The sequence below is a fragment of the Zophobas morio genome, unplaced genomic scaffold, assembly GCF_036711695.1.
Source record: "Zophobas morio isolate AGI-343-1 ecotype UQ-CSIRO unplaced genomic scaffold, CSIRO_AGI_Zmor_V1 ptg000002l, whole genome shotgun sequence".
Taxonomy (NCBI): Eukaryota; Metazoa; Arthropoda; class Insecta; order Coleoptera; family Tenebrionidae; genus Zophobas; species Zophobas morio.
In genome coordinates, this window is record NW_026972107.1 from 18,311,137 (window position 1) to 18,332,652 (window position 21,516).

The 21,516-nt window shown below is 32.7% G+C and overlaps 1 protein-coding gene across 2 annotated transcripts in view; it reads left to right on the top strand.

The window, feature by feature from the left end:
- Window positions 1-21,516, top strand: part of LOC135129433 (carbonic anhydrase-related protein 10) — a 313,599-nt gene that overhangs the window by 288,785 nt on the left and 3,298 nt on the right. Inside the window, exon 9 of one of the 2 annotated variants that reach the window (XM_064056586.1) lies at window positions 2,876-2,914. The exons of the other annotated variant lie outside the window; for it this stretch is intronic. Coding sequence (XP_063912656.1) covers window positions 2,876-2,914 — 39 coding nt within the window. The remainder of the gene's footprint in view (window positions 1-2,875; window positions 2,915-21,516) is intronic. 2 annotated transcript variants of the gene reach the window in all.

The following is a 21,516-nucleotide window of genomic DNA, read 5'->3' on the forward strand; positions in this document are numbered from 1 at the left end:
TAAATATGACTGTGTCTTTTGCTCGACTGCACTTTAATCTAGAAAATTCGCGTCTTTTAAAGAAAACGCCTCAAATTGTGTGCTATTTTATGTGACAATATTTCAGTCTGAATTTTGCTCAGGGCTACAATAATAAAATATTAATAATAATCACAAAAGTAACACATTTCTTACCCAAAGTTTGACTCGCAGCACTTTATTTTGTGGTAAGATGATTTTTGTGTCATCATCTATTAGAGAGTCGAATGCCAGGGTTGGAATGCAAATGTCTACTCTCACTCTTACTGTATCTGACACACTGGATAGCTTTCCCTCTCGTACCATTTAAGATGAAGACTGAATTTGCCACATTCATCTAATATTAGTAACCCTTTCAATAAATAATGTAACTATATTCGAAACGAATCTCTTTGAGCGTAACTGTTAGACACATTACTTGGATATTTATGTAATTCCAAGTTGTGAAAGATCAGAGCTTTTGAACGGTTTAAGAGTTCCTTAAAAAAGCTTTGACTTTTAAACGAGCGGTTCTGTTTTTAATAAAAATTCGTTGCAGTAATAACCCCAAATACAACATTAAAAACGCTTGAGGTACAACTTTGACACAAAATCTGACCCTTTAATGCAGGCAGTTGGCGCGTGATCCCAACCTTCTTAAAGATTGCTCTTCTTTCAAAGTTTATTGTGTTAGGAGTAACTGGAAGTAATAAGCATTTTTAAGTCTGTTGTAATTAAAATTAATTATCATTAGGACTTTAATATTCAGTTTAATTTAAAGGCGGTTCAACTCAATAAACTTTTGACCCTTAAATTTTTTGTATTTCCTGGAGTATTTGCTTTATATAAAATCTAACAAAGTAAAGTATTAAAAGTCTAGGGTATTTGTATTAGATTTACCGTCTAGTGTTTAACTAAGTAAATGTAAAAAAGAGATAACTCCTCAGTCTCAGGTACAAAGAAATGGTGTACAGTCTGACTCACTAAACTCGCGATTCTCGATATCTCATTAATTATTATAAAAGGTACAAAAAAGTCGAAGATTAACGTTATACTGTTTTGTTTTAAGTAAAATATACAACTTAGCTTTTGAATGAAACATTATATAGATTTTTACAGGCTTTTATTAACATTTTTTTAGGGTTTGGACTCTATATTTTATTTTCGCACTTCCCATGCGACGTTGTCAAGTAAATCCAATTTTCTTAATTTCTTAACAATACAAAAATTCACGAAAAAAATCACATTAGTGTTACGATAAATAAAGTTATGCTCTTTATCGCAACAAGAATAAAATTGACTGTACACAGAGAGTCAGTTTTTTACATATAACATCCTAATTTATTATTGCATCTTAATTTATCTTTCATTAGCTTTCTTTTTTGTTACCCATTTTCTATATCTTGAGTTGATTGTTCCTCCAATCTTTCACGTTATTAACACTGTAATAATGCACACGATTTTCTGTTTGAAACAATTGAACTATCGATATTTGAAAATTAATGTTAAGGTTTTTACAAACATTCTGTATATTAAAATTCCATTTTATTAATTCCACAAGAAAGTATGTTCCTTTGTTTGATTATAAACATTGCGTCACAGATGTTAAAAATAACTCCATCACCATTTTTTTAACCTTGCATTGTTAAGAAATTAAACAAATAATGGAATAACGTGGCAACACCGTATCGGAATTTCAAGAGTAAAATATGAATGTATAGGGCAGTTTCAAAAAACCAAGAAAGAATTTTATTGTATGCTCATCAAAGTTTCTCTCCTCTTTGTCCTTTTTTCTGTATTTAATAATTAATGAGAGGTAATGGGGCGACCGCTTAGTGACTCATTCTGTATATATAGGTAGGTGCGGACGATCAATAATTTTCGTTATTTGAAAACGATTTTTTTTTTAATATTGTCGGTACATACATATGAATCAAAACATTTACTTACGATATTTTCAGTTTTTTCAATTTTTATTATACTTCTGGTTTAACCGAAATTGAACCCAACTTAATTTATTTTAATGAAACATCTTACAATTTTTTTCGTTTTTGGACGCAAAAAGATACAGTGTGGAATAGCAACAGGATAAAAATTAATATAACATAAAAACTACCTATTGATACAAAAGCAAAATGTCTTTGAACGCAGCGATAATTTTAATTTAAGTTATAACAAATGTTCCATTTGTAAGTTGACATGTTGATAATATCCCAACCGATCATTAAGATATGGCACATTTTCTACAACTCGTAGAAGAATCTGTCTTATCTTTCCTATACGATGTCGCAATTCTTTCAGATATATTTATATACCTTACATTTCCAATGTCCCCACAAGAAAGTCGAGAGTCAAGTCAAAGTAACGATGCAATGCAATAACACCTCTGAGGCCAATCCACCTTACTGAAAATACGTCATTCAAACAATAATTTAAAATGCGGCGGAGCTCCTTCTTGTTGGAATCAAATACTTTCAGCTGGCGTTAGAAGAGCTAATGCGGTTTCATTCCTTAGTAAATTGATAATTTTAATTATCATCTAGAAAAATAGTTCGATTATTTGATTACCTAAAACAATACCGATTCATACATTAATTTTTTTGAGGTGCTGGTTATGAACCGAAAAATCGCATCAAGTAACGAAAATAATTGTACCATATGTATCTTGAAAATACAACCAGTAGTCCAGTTAAATTCAATCTGAATAAAAAGTTCATTGTCAATGATAATAATAATCACGTTTTGATAATCATGTTTTTAATTAGAATTGGTAACGGATTAGTCGAACACGGGGCGTTCCATTTTTTAAATAAAAATTATTGCTTGCAATAATAGATACATTATTCTATATAGGAATCTATTATCAAATTTCTTTTAGACCAACACTTTATCCCAATGGAGCAACGTAGTAAGTCAGGTGAGTTTCTCATTTCCAATCTCTTTTGTTGTTTTTTTTATTAGTCTGGATGAAAGTACTAGATCCAAATAATTCACTTCTATTTTGTTGTATATACCGAGAAAGCAATAAAAAACACAATCAAACACAGCCATGGATTTTTGAAGATTTGTCGTTGATAGAATTTTCGTCTTGTAGATTACCGTCAATTGTTGAAAACGGAGCTATCAAAGACACACCTTTAAAAAGCTATGCTCGTCTTTGATCATGTTTTATTGCTCTCTGGGTACAAGTAGCACGTTTCATTAAACCACATTATCTTCAAAAAGGAAGACCTCCAGTGGGATAGCAAAATTTTATCTGAATGGTATGGTTAAGAAACTTTCATAAACTTTGCAGTGACACTATCATAACTATTGTTTTACTATGACATATAACTGGTCTTCAATTAAAAAAGTCATCAAGTTGGCGCTGCTTTTTTGATAGAAGAAAACGTAGAGAAAAACGCATGTGTTTTATGAAATCATACCGCTTTATACAGTTGATATTTCCGCATTTCAGCTGTCATCGATTAAATTTTAGCGTAATTGTAGACATACTTCACAACGTTGTACAAAAAATCAAAGGCAACTTGATTACTTTTTTAATTGAACAACCGATATATATGTACTTTTTCTCTAAATTTTGTCTGTATAATGTACATTCTAAAAAATAATAATTAACTAGACGTGTAGGTAATTCAGACTGTAAATTCAAAATGGTCCAATATGTTACTAAACTAGGTAAATCTCGTTTAGTGTAAACTGAAAATTTACCTGAAGGAAACAGGAAAACCTCGGTTCATAAAAAAAACGAATAACAAGTTTAATCAAAACACAGATTGTTCACATGTTAACTCACTTACAATTTACTTTGTCTAATTATTTATTATTAGCTATTTACCTACGAACTGCTCTTTTTGGAGTTGATAAAAACCAACATTTGTAAGCAGTTATTACTCTCTTGCTAACAAATTATGGATTCGTTCATTTATTATTCTTAACTATTCCTCACATTATTTTAGATACTTAACTTATATTAGAAGTTTTGTAGATGAGCACGAACATACCAGCTAGTCACTTCGTAAACGTAGGAATTAGCCTAGAATCCCACTTTTACGATTACTATAACTTAAGGCGAAGTTATAACTTTTTACTTCTATAATTTTTTATTTTCCCAGCACACGGACACTTCCCACTTTGAAAAATTTTCTCCCAAAGTTTTTATTTCCAAACTTTAAATTACTTTCAGTTTATTATGTCAATTTTTTCTTAAACGAGAAAACAGCGCGAGCAGTCGAGTTAAACACACTACATTGAAATCGTGAAAAATTAAACAACATACGTGAACGTATAGCGAAAAGGGAACAAGAATATAAAGATAAGAAATCGTCCAGAGGAACGAGAAGACAAGTGACGCTCCTAACTGCAATATCTACAGATATGGGCATTATCGGGCAATGTGTTACAATTTATACGCAGAGACTATTGCCTTTTTCCTTTTCTCCTCCTTATCCCGGCATCTTTTAACTGAAAAATAGATTATACGGCGCAGATAAAATTAGTTTATAATATAATATTTAACGGGATTAAGGCGCGCGTCGTTTAAACTGACACTTTGGGCCGCGTGTTAGCACTGTCGAAAATTACATCAAAGGAATGCAGCGAGATTTAATCCGCACAAAGCGCTCAAAGCTCAGAAACGATTATAACACAGCGTCCCTCTGAAGTTATTGTTATTATTTTATTAATAACTTCTTCGCGGCCGTTTTCCTCACCTGATTAGCAAAGCACGCTATTAGGGCAATTTTCAGCTTATGGTCTAGTTAATTTAAACGAAGGGTTGAAAGAATCGTGTAATTTAAAACAATTTGCTACAACAGTCAAAACAGAACCATTAATTCTGATCTAGATTATTTCATCAGCAAAAGTGAAAATAAATATACTTTTTCATGCTGTTCATAAATCTAATTTTAGAATTGCAATTGCAGAGTTCAATACACTTATCACATCAACCTGATATACCTACAGGATCCAACTTTTGTTTGATATGACTGATTTCTAAAAAATGACTTTAAAACAAAAATTAAAATGACAGGATTTCATCTTTTTAACGTTTAATACTGTCATTGTACAACAGTCTCACCCGGCTAAAATCCTTTATTAATTACTAATTCCGGAGGCTTTGACACCGGTTTTTCACTGTTTGAAATATGAAATATTTTACATCACTGATCTTCAAGGTTTACGTTGAAAAAATTTAAAGTGAACACAGAAACAAAAGATTAATTTTGAGATTGCATAATTCTATATCTGAATTCCACGACAACATCATGTTTCACTGAGGAGCTCTTGAACTTAGCGCCCCACAAAAATTTCGTCATTGATTTTAACCATTACTTTGACGAAACACTTACTCAATTCAGGTTTTATGTTTAACAGGGGATGCAATATCTTCTAATCAACGACAGAAATTCGTTCGGTATTATATTTTCCAATTCATATATTTTCCTTGGTTCTTAATTATGCCTTAGATAGTGTTCACTTGTGGATTCATAAGACACAAGAAGCAACAGAATTATATAAATCTCATTACATGTTCATTGACAGTCTAATGACCTATAAATCTCCAGGGATGTTTCGTTGGTACACGTTATATTGAATAGTCTTCAACAAAACTCTAATTAACACAATTACAAAACCTGAAGTAACTTCGTTTTCAAATTGTGAATAGAGGAGTGCTCTCACGTCTTCGTAGTTTCTGTTCGCTTGAAAGCTCATCAACTTTTCTTCGTTTGTTAAGTTTACCTAAATACCTTGAAAAATCTGTTCTTTTTTGTCTAAATTTCTCCCACGATTCTAAATCATGCTTTTCAACTCATTGCTACATTCTTTCGTAATTTATTTTATAAAGTCTTTGTTTGTTCCTTTCCTTAACGTTGTATTTATATCTCAATGCCTTACCTAAACAGAGAAACTAAACTGTTGTAACTAAGTAGACAAATTTTGAAATAATAAGAATACAATTTTCGGATTATATATTTCTTTTCGGATATTTTGTCCAAATTTTGTGTCTTGTATTTCGTTTTTCTGGAGTAATTTCTGCTCACTTCATTGACTGTCATTAGTTTTTTTAGTTTTTTCAATTTTCATTTCATTTTTTTGTTTCTGTATACCTTCAGCGTCTTTTTCTTCATTGTTTATCTTCTTTATTTATAATTAAGAAAACTAGTTTTTCTCATGCAATACTGAAACAATTTTAAATCTGCTAATAGTTATTCCAACTCCATATTTTAGTAAATAAAAAAAAATCTAAATTATAACTGACAGGTTTAATGTGTATGAACAGAAAATTATCAAGAGACGCAAATATGGAAAAATATTTACATTTATATCAATGGAAGTTTAACTATTTGCTTTTTTATTGTTTTTGCGAAAAATCGATCGCATATAACAAATTTGTAGTCCGATTCGTAAGCGTATAAAAGCTGTTTGCAAATAGTCACACAAAACTGAATTATTTGGGATCAGTGTTCTAATAAATATGTAACACAACATTTTGAAACAAATTTATTTTTCCCGTCTCTAATTCTTTGTGTCTTTCACAATGTACTGGATCGTCATAACCATCTTTGTTCCTCCCTTGGCTGGCTTGCTTGTAAATGAATAGAGTTCATCTTACAAACTAACGAGGCTTCATGTTGAACAGCATTTCTTTTCAACTAGACAATGCTTAAACTATGTGTAATAATTTTGTGTGGCTTTCAAGGATATATTTGGCCAGATCTGCCCTTTCATATTCATTTAAAGTCACATTTTTAAGGAAATTAATAAAATTCATGACAAAAATGTAACATCATATTGTATAAACAGAAACACTAATCTATCTAAAAAAAAAATATAATCGATGTAGCTGCCACTTTCCACTATCGCTGAAAACAACAAATACAACACCCTTTTGACACCAATTTTTTCAAAGGGATTTCGGAATTTTTGGCAAGGGTAAATTAATTAATTTTGATATACATGCTGCAACAACAACGTTAATTTGTTTCTAAAATTTTAAGCGGATCAGATAAATTAATTTTCTCAGGGACCTACGGTGGGGAATTCTAAAGGATGAGATCTGTAAACTTTTCAACTGTTTTTGAGTTACATTAGTCATAATAAATGGTAATCTATCCTTAAACTTTTCAGAAAATCAAGTCAACAGTTTGTAAGATAATCAATATAACATACATTTTGTTTAATGTTGAAATAATTAACAAGATTGGGATAAACAAAATTTTGTTCATTTTCTGTAACAAAATTGGGAAGAAGTCTGCTATGTAACTTTTAAGATAAATTGTAAGTTTTTTTGGTTAGGATAATTATCATACCAACAATTAAAAACTGAGGTAGATATTGAACACAGTAACGGAAAATGGTATTTTGAACATTTAAAAAAGTATCGTAATAATTTACTTGATTATTTCCCTCAGAACATTTTGGTCAATCAAAGCACTGGAATTTTTCAATTTTGACCAAAATTTTGATTTTTTTTTCCAAGTGCACATGATATACAGGGTGTTATTGAAAGGTACGTCCAACAAAATGCACAGTTCTTCGCGAAGTCTAAGAAGTCGGAAAAACTTATTTTGTGTTATCAAAATTATAAGGGGAAAATTAACCCTTATCCAATCTTTTTAGACGCTACTGAAGGATAAATAGGTAAAATTAATTTATTTTAGTAAATCCTAGCAACTGTAACAATAAAACTTTTGTCAAGACTAAATGTTACTATAGAAACGAAAGATGATCTTTTTATCAGAGGCGTACAAGGAATTTGGACATAAATTTTAATAATTTTTATCTCTAAAAGGAAAACACTTTTACTTGAACTTTTTTTAACTTTTAGCACCTATACTTCGAGACCAATTGCCGATTTTATTTTGTACGTACCTTTCAATAACAGGCTGTATATTAAGAAGGACCTCTCTCTAATGGGCATCTTCTTCGAGAAATAATCTACCAAAATAACCCTCGACGTGTCAGATTGCCTGTTTGCCAATGCTTACTCGAAGCATTTGTAAAAATATTATGAGCAATCTGAGATATTCTCAATAGTAATATCCCGAGATTGTCTCAGATTGCCATCCTACAATAGAAAAGTTTCAATAAAAGTCGACTTACTGAATTCAAATTTTCACACAACCTAGATTTTTAATACAGAACCAAGAAACAAATATTCTGAAAAAACTTCCAATTGGCTTTTCAGCTATTTACTAAGAACGTTTAGTTTCCTAGGACTCTGGAACTCGTTCGAAAAACTGTCACTAGTTCGAGAGTATGAACAAATATTCAAACGACTGCCACAAGGATCCGAAACATGTGACACAGTCGGAAGATTCAGAATCTACTTTTAGCACCGAAGATTTTCAAACAATTCCAGAAGCTACATAACAGTAGAAGTTGTTAATAAACGCCTAGGAAAGCAATTAAAGGACTTTTTTGAAGCTTCTATTTAAATGGAAAGATATCAGGTTCTATAAACATTTCTAAATTATAACTACACGTCCTTCTCTAGAACATTTTCCACAGCACGTATGTCCAAATATTTAGTCCTCATATCCTACCTAAAAGTACCGAGTGACTATTAATGATTGAAGCAAATTTTTGGGTTGGCAATTCTGAATTATTGGCTTTATGTTATCATCACAGTTCATGGTTTTCAATTTTTATAAGCCCACCTAAAAACCAATGAGAAAATGTCAGCTGTTGAATTGATGCCCAAATTTTGAATTTGACATCACGTATGCCATCATAAGCTTTTAAGTATGTTGCCAACCCGACAAAAAAAAGTCAGAAACATTGATCGTCACTCGGTATTATAATATTTGTTGTCTTCGAAATCACGTCATACAAAATAGACAGCATGTTTTAGAGAAACCATCAGTTTGAGAAAAAATATTGCCAAAATTCTCTCACTGTTTTTGAAAAACAGTAAAGGTTAGCGATGCCACAGCCCTAAAATATAAAAATGCAGATTTCTCGTTTCCGTTTGTCCCCCCAAACTTTTGAACGAATAACCTCAGAGACCAGCGTATCTAATATTATTATAAAATTTACAGTGCATTTTACCATTATCCTGAAAATGCCAAAACAATAACCCAAACGTTGTCGGTTTATTGTTTCTTTTAAATTGATTGATGATGTCATCCCAATTTCTTTTAACCAAATGTCACTTAAACTGGGGCACTAACATTGAATTAGATATTATTATTAAACAAGTAAACAAAACACAGTACTAATGAAGAAACTAAAAATCCCACACAAAAAAAATTAACCCTTAAAAAATCTAAACTTGCTTTCGCGTTCTCCTCACTTGAGTTGATGATCTTGAAATGAACTAATTATCATCAAACATAGCTAAGAACCATCCTGATAAAACCCACTTTCAAACAAAAAAAAATACACTGAAATCAGTTCATCCGGTTTAAATCTACAGTGCCACAGACAGAAAAAGGCTTAAGATGGATTCGGAAGTTTTCACGGCCAGAATCATTGTAATTATAAAGACGTTTTTCGGGATTGAACCGTATTAACTTTAAGAAAGGTCTCGACGTTTCACCCACTTTCATAAGGGGCGTCTTCAGGAACTAAAGGGAGAGAGAACGAAAAGTTCAGTGAAGAGAGAGAAACCGAAGTTAAACCTCTTCAGCAAAAAGACAAATAATTAACATTCCTTGGTTTTTTAATCAAATATACTCAATTATATAAATAATTAGAAATAGAAAAAAAATGTTGGACTAAATTTGTACAGTTCTTTAAAAACCATGTACTAAAATTATCTTCAAATATACGTTCTGTTTTTAAAGCGTAGCACAGAATTTAGTTTTTCAAATAAATGCCCTGTATATTTTTATTTATTCTGATTTACCTCTTCTTAGACTTTACAACCATAGTTTATTTTCGAAATTCCAATGTAATGTTGCCAAGTTATTCCAATTTTCTTCAAATTTGTAAGCAATGGAAGAGTTAACAAACAAATCGCAATAAGGTTATTTTTAAAACTTGGGTTATACTATTTTACGGAGAGATAAACAAAGATATACGCTTTAATGTAGTATACATAAAATTGAGTTTTAATATACACAGTGTTTATAAAAAATAAAGTATAACAATTTTCAAATATCGATATTATTTTCTATATTTAGACCCAATTTACAGAAAGCGAAGTTAAAGTTAATTCGCGATTAACTTTTAATTAAGGTTCGTCGCTAGGCAACGTGCAGCGGAATGGGACTATTTGGCGCGGCCGACTTGGCGCAGCCAACTTGGCGCGGCCGACTGGGCGCGAGCCATTTTGGCGCAAAGCCAACTTGGCGCAGGGACACTTTGGCGCAAGCCATCTTGGCGCGAGCCATCTTGGCGCGAGTACGCCGGTATATAATATAAAAAATATTTATTGTTCGTACTTTGGTTGGCACCCTGTTATTTATGCTAAGTGTAGGCAACCAAATACACATTTTCATTCGCACAAATTCCAATAACTAAATGATCCACGGAGCAAGAAGTTCCACGTTTAGGAGTATGTTTATAATGGGGTGCAGGGCGCGAAGCGCCCGTGTGTCCATTAAAAAGTCGACATTACCCCTCCCCGCGTTGGAGACTATAAAAATTAGGTTATGCTAACAACGGGTGCAATTTTTGTATATTTATATCTATTTTTCTTGGTGCAAGTTCATTCGCGCCAAGATGGCTCGCGCCAAGATGGCTTGCGCCAAAGTTTCCCTGCGCCAAAGTGTCCCTGCGCCAAAATGTCTCGCGCCAAATCGGCCGCGCCAAGTTGGCCGCGCCAAGTCGGCCGCGCCGAATTGTCCTAGACCGACGTGCAGGTTTTAACCAATCACGGCCTCATATTCCACACTTTAATATTTAATCCTCTGTTAAACTAATCGAGGATAAGGCCCGCTTTTACCAACCAGGGATAAACCAAGGATAACTCTATTCCTTGGATAAACGTCGGATAGCGATTTTACAATCATAGGATAACTACGGAATACATAAAATTAGGGATAAACACCGGTATTTCTTAACCCCCGCTGTGGACATGGGATAAGAATTTATCCAAGGAATAGTAATTAATAATAACACTATCCCACATCATTTTGATAACTGATTCGAAACTATTGACTCTATTTTTTTCTTTTATTAGAAGGTGTAGATCCACATTATTCTCTCGTTTCTTCAGTTTTATCAAAATGAACAACATAACCTCCAAAAAGTTAACCTACGATGTTTGCATGTACATAAATTGCTTTTTTCACGAATATAAATTTATAATATTCCTAATGACTCTAATCACCGTAATAAAAAACCGAGACACACTCTGAAAAAGTCGTATTACAATCGCGAACGCACATTATTTATTATTAACCCATTAGCCCTTGCTCCGTCACCAAACCCTAGCTGTCGATTGCCGCTGCAAAGATGATAGAATGAGAAACTTCTACATTGTAGAGGAAAATTGTGAGAGTAATGTTGTCACAAAGCAGATCCAAGGAAAAATTTCTTCATCAGAGAAAAATTGCTTTGGTAATGTTATTATAAAGAAGATCCAGGAGGAGATGAACATAATTCACATTCACGCATGAATCTCATCACCGAGAAAAATGGGAATAAAATTGTAATTTTGATTACTAACGTTAATGTTAATGTCAATGTCCCTTTGGACGTCCCATTCGTTCTACCTGGCTCCTGATCTCTTCATTACTACCGGAATCAAAAACTTCCACCTGTTCTCCCCATCTTTATTAAAATTTCTGTAAACTTTTGGATAACACACTTCTGTTGTGTCAATATTTTTGACATTTTACGTATCATTTTGTTACCAACATCACAACAAAATTAGGTAAACCGAGGGATAACTAACGATCAGATAAAAAGTATTGTAAAAGCAGTACCGATTTATCCAAGGGTTAAATGACGGGATATATTTATACCTTGGATAACTATTCCCATGTTTATCCACGATTTGTAAAAGCGGGCCTAAATATTTAATTCGCTGTTCTATAAAGCGCTAAAGCGGCCCTTCAAGTTGATAATAATCATCGCGCTTTTTCTAATTTCATATGGAACGCAACGACATGTTGAAAGAAAGAGAACAAAAAATAGAGTAAGATGCAATTATAAAATACATTCTGTTCTATTTGAAAAGACAACATACAGTATCTACATATTTTTGAAAATTGTAAAGTTTTATTTTTGTTTTACAAACACTATATATTAAAATTTTTATTTAATTAATACCATAACAAACCGCTTACCTCTGTCTACCCCTCCATAAAATATGTATTTCAACATAGATCTCAAAAATAATGTTAGCGTCGATTTTTTTGTGAACTTTTGCATTGCCAAAAAAATTACAAAAAAAATTCTGTGTGCCAACGTCGCAACAAAATTTCCAAAATAAACTATGGTATAAAGTCTAGGAAATGGATAATGAGAAGATATAAAAATATAAAGAGTATTCTGTAAAAAAAAAAAACTAAATTGTGTACTACACCTCGAAAACAAAACACTATAGTTATATAACGAAAATAATTTTAAAGTAATGATACTCAAAAAATGATACAATTTTAGAAGTAGTAAATTGTTTTTATTTTGCCGTACAAGCTTAAATAGATTTGCAACAGAATACATTGCAGTTACCATAAAATAAATAAGTACATAATATTCATGGTGCCATATTCTCGTGAACTATGCCGATCCATCTCTCTCCCTTTCCTTCTTTCTCTACACCTCTTTCCCTCCCATCTTCGTCCAAAACTTCTCTTTTATCTTCCTCGTGCTCTTTCAACAAGTACTTCACAGTTCCTCTTTCTTCCATGCACAGCCTGTTAAATAGATAGACTGTGTGTATCGTTCTCATTCAACCAGAACTTGTTTTCTCTTTCTTCATTTCCACCGAAATCTCGTTTTTTTTTTTCTTTTTCCTGCTTTCTTTCTCCAAGCATCTTTGCTACAGTGTCTAGCTTGGCTTGCATCTAGATTGAGTGACACTTGCCTTTCTGCATATCTCATTCTTATTTCTTCTGTCATCCACTATTCTCTAATTCTACACTCTGTATAGTCCAAAATAAATTTAATGCATGCTACTCAAAGAGCAGTACAACATTAATCTCTGACTTATTTCCTATCTCTAGTAATTACTATTAGATACAGGAAAAGTCAGACATCTGGTTAAAACAAATTGGAATGACGTCATTAATTCCGTGGAAGCGATAAACGGACCAGTTAAATACAATTAATGAGATATCGAGGATCTTGCGCTTAGTGACTAACCTTGAACAAAATTTTTTAGATTTAAAGTATTTGCATATGAGTTTTTTGTAAAAATTTAATCTCAATAGCGAGGTGTTTGATTGAAAAATTACTCAGAGTACGCGTTGGCATGTCTATTCTTGTAACATTCATTTGGCTGAAACATAACCTTACATTTTAAAACGGCTTCTGTCATATATCCAACAAGTGCAATGATTTGTTTTAAAATGTAAGGTTATGTTTCTGCCAAATGGATGTAATAATAATAGATATAACGTTTGCGTCAAATTCCAACGCCTACTCCGAATGATCAATTACACACCCCTTATTACCAGTTAATAATAATCTTTTGTGATTCTCTGATATATGATTTTTAAGAGTAATATTTCCATCCCATAGTTATGCTAATCATCACAACAGCTTAAAATTTCATGGGATCTAATTTACTAAACCGCTTATCACGGTTGTCGTTAATTTAGTATTCTAGACGTACTCAAAGAGAAAATGTGATAAAATATTTGTACACATTTATAATAAATACTAGACATGTTTAAGTAAACAGAGAATTTTATTAGATACACATAGTTAGAGTGGTCATTTAGATCTTATCGTGTTGCTTCCACAAATGGGTAACACTTAACCGCGCACTACTCAGCTCAGTTCAATGTGTATTAAGACCGTAATGCATGAAAACAAAACAGGGACGTCGATAACACAATCTGCCAAATATTAAAATACTCAATAGTAGATTTTGTATGTTTTTATTGTTATTATTTTCGTGAATATTAACAAAATAATAATATTTTCACCTCCTTCGAAAATTTAATAGCGTCACGTCACATTTTACGGATATGGGTTATTGTAAAAAAAAAATTACATTAAAGTTTTAAATTTACCTTAGTAAATTCGGTAGCAACTCACTCAGTCGTCTGTATAAAATTGAGTATTATCTTCCACTCCGACAAGAATACAATAGTTATAAATACGGTTTCTATTAACCGTCATAAAAATATAGTTTTCGTATTTGGACCTCTTTGCGGACACTTTCATCTTGGATTGTGCTGTGCTGTTGAAAATCGATATGCTCGCTAGTGTGGAGATATCCATTTATTAAATTATTTAAGGAGAGTTGGTCGGGGCTGTCCGTAATGGTGGTAATTACCCTCTGCAAATGTGTATAAACGGGAGTAATGACGTTAACATTTAAAGGTTTTTTTCTCTTTTTTCCTCGAATTAACGATTCGATGCTTCCCGTCTAAATAACTGACGATTTAAAAAGTCAATTGCCTATTTCCGTTCTCACAGATTAATGCTTGAATGACCCCGTGTTTAAATGACATTAACAGAATGCTTTCCCGCCTTCGGCGACTGGGGAAACTCTTAACTTGGGTTGTCTTGAGAACACCCAAAGCTCCGCTAATGCTCTTGTTGTCGCGTAATTATACAACATCACAGTGGGTTTGTAAGTTTTAACAAATATTAGGGGAGTGTGATTATAGCGATTTTGACGAGCAATTAATTTTCGTTAAAAAAATAATGAGCACCTCACTTTTCTCACGATCAAACATGTTTAATTAAACTTCTTTGGGAGATCAATTTAATTGAGTTCCGCTTCACCCTTAAACAAACTTGATGATATCTCGTTTTTATTTTCAACATTTTTAAAGGCATTACTTTTCCTTCCCGTGATTATATCAACACAGCGTAGTATTAGGTGTTTGTTCTAATTATGATTTTATTTTTATCGCAACGTATATTTCAGTTGGGATAATTAATTATGGTATGGGAAATTGTACTTAAGAAAATATATTTTATGCAGCCGAATAGAATTATGCGTTTCAGTAGAACTTTATTAAACGTTTATAAATCACAAAAAGAAGTATCAAAATTTTATTAATTATAATATCGACACCACTGCCTTTTAGTATCAGATCAGTATACATTGTCTACATGCAAAGATTTTTATTGCGAATGTTAATGAGAGCCTCTAAATTGTAACTCCGCATGCTTTGCACAGACAAATTAAATTGTGAACTTCACAGAATAATTATCTTTTTTTTTTAATGAAAAATAAGAACTCTTTGTTTGTCGACAATGTATTTTGTTATGTAAAATTGACTCATAATTCATATCACATAGATTAAATAAATCTAGTTACACGTATACCACTTCAGTAATAAATTTGTATTAGGATTATAAGATTAGTTCGTAAACTCGCACACCCTGTTCACTGTTAATAAATTTCATTAAATTTTCATTCAACATTTGAAAGTATCCTACTGACGCAACGTAGTTTATCTCGTTAATATTTGAACAGGACCTGTTCTCATTGAAATTATGTTAATAACACTGCTACGCACACATAATGCAAAAATTGATTGACAATCTTGCTTCAGCCTTTTGTCACACCTCGCAAGCATTAATTAAAATTTACATAGAAAATATACAAATCCAAGGCAGCACGTACGCAAAATTTGCATTGTCTGGTTTCCAATTTCCTGTATTAAAATCGCGTGAATATACGCTGGCCTGTTTAGTTACATTAGGTTGGCAATTCCGGCCAGTATGTGCTTCTCATTTCCGGTCAGTTATACTTTACATTGCAACAGGCACTCTCTTCTATATTTTCCTACTTATTTAGGAACTACCACTACTCGACAACATTCCGGGCACGTACTCCACTCCCCCATTAGCACAAACATATTAAAATGCAGCAATTAAACCGGCTTCGAATATAATGGTTAAATAAACTCAAGATAATTACTGTAATTTCTAAATTAAAAAGAGACTATTTGTATAAAACTGAGCACAGAGTTAATTTTGAAATGAAAGTCGGTTTCATTCAGTAGTCATTCTACTTCTTACGCCTTATTTAAAACAGGCATACAAGTGATAATTATGTGTTGATTTTTAATTTATAACCAAAATCCAGGCATCAGCTGTCTTTTCATTCAGAAATGTGGGCAACAATTATAGGAAAACTGTGTCCAGAACATCTCCAACGTTCCTTCTTCTCTCTATTTCTTCTCACTTTTTGCACATCAAATATTTTCTTTGTAACCCGCAACTGTTTGTACCGGGCAACAGTTTTTGCTTAATGTTATTTTGTGTGACAATTAGTGTCACTAATAATTATTTTTGTTCCGAATGAAAAGCATTATTACCATACCCGTGCGAATTTTTTCATAACGAGTCGTTGACCGAGTTTTCTTATCACGCGAGGACGCTAATAATGTGTTAATCCACATTTTCATGATTAATTCTAGAAATGAGTATAGAAGTCTAATATTGGCAGAAATTGTTAAATCCTGTAAACAACAAAAGCAATACGAAGTTAAATTTGCTTGAGTTAAGTTTAAAAAATAATAAAAACGTTGCAACTTTTCTAGACATTCTAGTTGTTTTGTTTTATTGATTATGCACTTAAGATGCAATAAGCGTAATAGATATTCCGAGACGATATTTGATGTGTTATGAATGAACTAACTTCGAAAGTGATAATCGTGACATTATCACTTGACAATGACTCAAAATACATCGCATTAATCAAAGTAATGTTGGGGATTATGTAACTTTACGTCCTATTATTTAGTCGTTTATTTCGAATATTGAATCACGTCTCTAGATCTTGAACATTTGTGGTGTCTAGGATTTAACATTCGCGACTTATTAAAACTCGCCGAATTTTAAAACGCTGTTAGTGAATTAACATACAAAATAGGAACCCGGAAGTTAAGTCCAGTTCAGAGCTAACCGCAAATAAAAATGTTTTCAGTGATCATTAAAGTTACAAATTTAAGTTCGTTTAAATTTTCTGCTGCGATTTTTATTTCGTAAAATACTTAACTAATGTAAATTTTACAACAGTTAAACAACAAAAACGTATTAGCCAGTCACAGTGCAACGAACCGTTGTATCAATCTGAAACTTTTCTAGATAAATTCATTCGACGTAAACTGTTTCACCATCAGAGTTCCGACAGCGTAAATCTCTGATAGATTTCTTCGAACTCATTCTTTTCTTGTTTGATTCAGTAGACTTGTTTACGAAATACATGTTATCGGATAAAATTTAAATTTATAAAGAGATATCTAGAAACCAAATCTAGAAGACATAGTTTGTGTTGATCGCAACTATTATTTATTCTTCAAACAAAAACGAATAACTGTAATTTACTAAAACAAATTCCTTCTTTATTTTATTTTGAGAATAACATAGATAGAGAAGAGGAGAGATACATAATTACATTTAAAAAGTAACAAATTTCTTCCTACAAAAAACTAATGGCGTGATCTCAAAGAGTTATTGAATAAACCTTGTTACAAATTCGTATTCTTAAAAGCCACCACACTTGTAATTTAATTTTTTGCTCATTTCCAAAAAAAATCACTTTAATAAAAAAATGAAATATGAGTATGTGGCTTTTACAATCTATTTCGCTTCTAAGTTTGTAAAAAACTAATCTTGTCACAGTAAAAGCGCCTAGAAAACAAACTACAAATCATTCGATATACACGGGCACGATGTAGTTATTTTCTAAAAAAAAAATTGTATGCAACTGCTGTTATAACGTATAGAATACCTCTGTTTTATGCTATTATTTCGTTAAAATTCGCATTTATTGTCAGCGGCCTTTGTAAACAGATATATAGATAGATCAACAGATTATTCTTTTATTCGCCCATGCATGAAATTCAATAGTTATTTGTATTTTTATTCGAATATTTTGTCTTTTAAATGTAGCTTTCGCGTTATAAAGTAACATATACAAACTTTAAGTGCTTCCACATGATAAATATTGATCATAACATTTTATTACACAATGTAAAAATTCCCGGCAAAACATCAAAATAACACCACTGCCATTGCTACCATACTTAGCATTTTTACCGTGCAAAAAGTGTAAATGTTTGCGTTTGGCATCAATGAAATGCTCTGTATAAATACCAAAAGAGAAAATTTAGCATCTCTCCCTTACAAATGCAGGAAGAAGTAGACTGTGTGCTTATATTTAATAAATTCTAATTTATTTTAAAAAATTTAATAAAGTCGACTGTATTTACGTTGAGATTATGATAAGTAATTGTTGAAAGAACGATGATAAGATTCCCTGCAAAAATATTGTGGTTCGGTATTAATTCGGAGCAACCGATAAATTTTTAATTTAATCCTGTAGAGGTGGCATAAAGCGTACCCCGGCGCCTCCGCCACATGTCGCGATTTAATTCCGGGCTTCAATTAGCGTCCTCCGGTTATTTATTCCCCTACATCGCCAACATATCGCGATTTTCTGTCGTTCCAGACATTTCAGGTTCTGAATTACAAATCCTTCTAATTGCGGCGGTCGTTTGTGTTCAAAGCCTAATTGACTTGTGATGGTTTCATCGAAATAAAGCACGCCATCAAGCACGTTCATGAAAACAAATAAACCTGTTTTTGTCATCTGCAAGTAATAATTCATAAGGTTATATACACTGTAATTTTAGGCAAATGTTCTCGAATGAAATGCTTTTTCACGATATTTATGTTATTTTGATTTTGCCTCGAAGCGACTCTTTTTCCCTTTGGCTAATCAATAATTTTATAAATATATTTTTAGAAATGTTTAATTTGAACCGCTCAGTTGTTGCCTTTTTTTCCTTCCAGTGAGGGCTAAGAGAAGTATTGTAAGAGGGCCTTTTTGACAGGCGTTTCTTAGAATATAATCGGAGATGGAGATTGCCTAAGAGAAAATTGTTCTAAAATTGAGGCCCGCGAGTAAATAAATACAGTGATATATATAACAAGATTACATTTTTAGCCAACTTAACGTACTTTGGTTTTGCGTTCATTAAAAATATTTTGTAAACTTGCACAGTTAATTAAATATATAGATGATGATAAAGTTGTTTCATCTAGATCTAACGATCAAAACTTTTTGGAATCTTCTTCAATCGAGGTGTTACCCATATAACATCGGAAATTCAAAATTACAAACATTGTCGAGGCTAAATTAACTAAAGTTAATATTATGTAGATACTGTCAACGTGGTTGGCGAAACACGCCCCTAAATCGAGCACAAAATATTGAGGACACAAACATTGTTTATTTCTCCATTCTGGAGAGGTAAAAACATTTGCGAAATAAGCAGGTCTTTATGTAGGAGGATTTATTCCACAACTGCAAAATTCTCTCCAAATGGCAAATTTAAAAAAGAAGAGAAAGAGAAATCTAGATGCAGAAAGACAAGTTACTACGATGGTGTGGCAGCAAATTTAAACTATGGCAGGTCAGTCCTCAGCAAACGAGCTACAACGAGAGCGGAATTTAAGTTCCTCGTCGTAGTCTGTCACCCTTCATGGATGATTCTACTCTATAAATGGGTATAACACACACCCCACATTTCTATGCCCAAAAAACCTGCCGCATATTATACTCTTTACCCAGTCTTCGCAAACTAGCCAGCTATTAAACCAAGCTGCGGGTTTCACGCCGACGCTGGTCTCCCCATTAAGTCTCAATTTCAATATCCATTTGGGCAATGACAAAACCGCAAATTTGAACTAGGAACCATGTATTTCGTTCTCACCACTCGATCTTATGTCCCTTTTTTTTCAATGAAGTTTAAATTCTATCTCTCTCGAATTGATAACGATGACTGATGGATGAGTATTAAAATTACTTAAATTAATTAAGCCACCTTCAAAAATTTCTAACAACAAAAAAGTTAGACGATGTTAAATCATGTGTTATTTCAAGTCATTAATTATATTGAAATCGCATTTACAGACTACCTAGTGTACTGAAATCCCCACAGCACATGCAAAAAAACACACTCAATATGACGAAAATCACAATCAGCGGGCCTCGGAAACGCTACGCCCTAGAACAGTGCTGTCGAGAATAAATGTTCAATTCAAGCCGCAAAATATTAAGATTAAACCTTCAAAAAGATAATAATAATTAGACCTGAAACGAACTATTAAACCTGTAATAAAATATTAGAACCTTCCCATTTTCGAGTCCACAAGGATATGAACTTAACCACAACTTTTCAAGGTTCTTTTTCTCAAAAGTGGCTGACGTTTAGATCATTTTAAATGCCATAAACGAACTGTTAGCAATCTCGAGTATGAAATTAAGGAGTGTGCTATAATGTAATAAGTACCTAAGTAAAAACAGAAACCTTTGTTATAACTTGATAAACAAAAAAGCGAAGCCTCAATAAGTGAATTTCCTAACACGTGGTTTATACGAATAGTTTCATGTTCACTTCACTTACCAACCCCTCACCAACTACCAACTTAAAGATTGACATTCACTAATTCCCTAGACGATCTACCACTCTAGTTAAAGTTGCACATAGTTGTCTATGTGTAATGAGTTTCTTAATTTATTTTTCAAATTTTGGCTTTGTTGTGTTTTTTGGAGCAAAATTTTGATTCAAACTGGGACACCACACTATATTAAAATCAATAAAATGTAAGCAATTCCAAAAACAGTTTTTAGTGTTAACTTTTTTGATGAAAACCACAGATCTAAGCTAATGGAGACCTTGTGATAGTATTAATTTGGGAAAGGCTAATTTGAAGTTCGTGTTTTACTACTTTCATTTGCGCCTGTCTGTCAGCTGTCATACATTTGTTGACGTTTTTCTTTTCGATTGACTGCGGAAAATGTCTCAAAAAAAATATGTATGGGCCGGCTAATGTTACTGATAATATTAAATACGTCTTTTCTAATTTTCCCTAAATACTGAAGCAATTATATAGTGGGGCATCTAACCCACTTTGACCTCAGTTGACCTGTCTCCAAGAAACCTAACTGTGTTCGGTCGACCCACCCGGCCTAGAATCCTCATGCTGGTTCTGGGCCACTTCGACTTCAGCAGAACCCGCACTGCATTGAGTTGAATTTCCGGTACAGAATTTTAATGCATGAACTAGAATGATCCAATTAAAAATGATAATTTTGAGGTTGTAACGAAGCAAATTTTAAGGGTACCAGGGCAGCTTAATGCGTGACAACCGCACCAATGCGACACCGGTAACCGGGCAGGGTCTTTGACCTATGAGTAGAAAAGCTACGTGAAGAAGACAGAGAGTTGAGAAGAGCGAGCTGTTTCATCTCAAAAAGGCTATTACCACTAAGTACCCTGCCGACCCGTTACCCCAGGATCCGAAGCAACCCCATGCAGTGAAGGGGCGCTGCCAGGGAGGTTAAAAATGCACTTGACCGGATTATATATTTTTTTCTTGACGGCTGTTTTATCGGATTATTGCTTATCGTAACCGTTATAC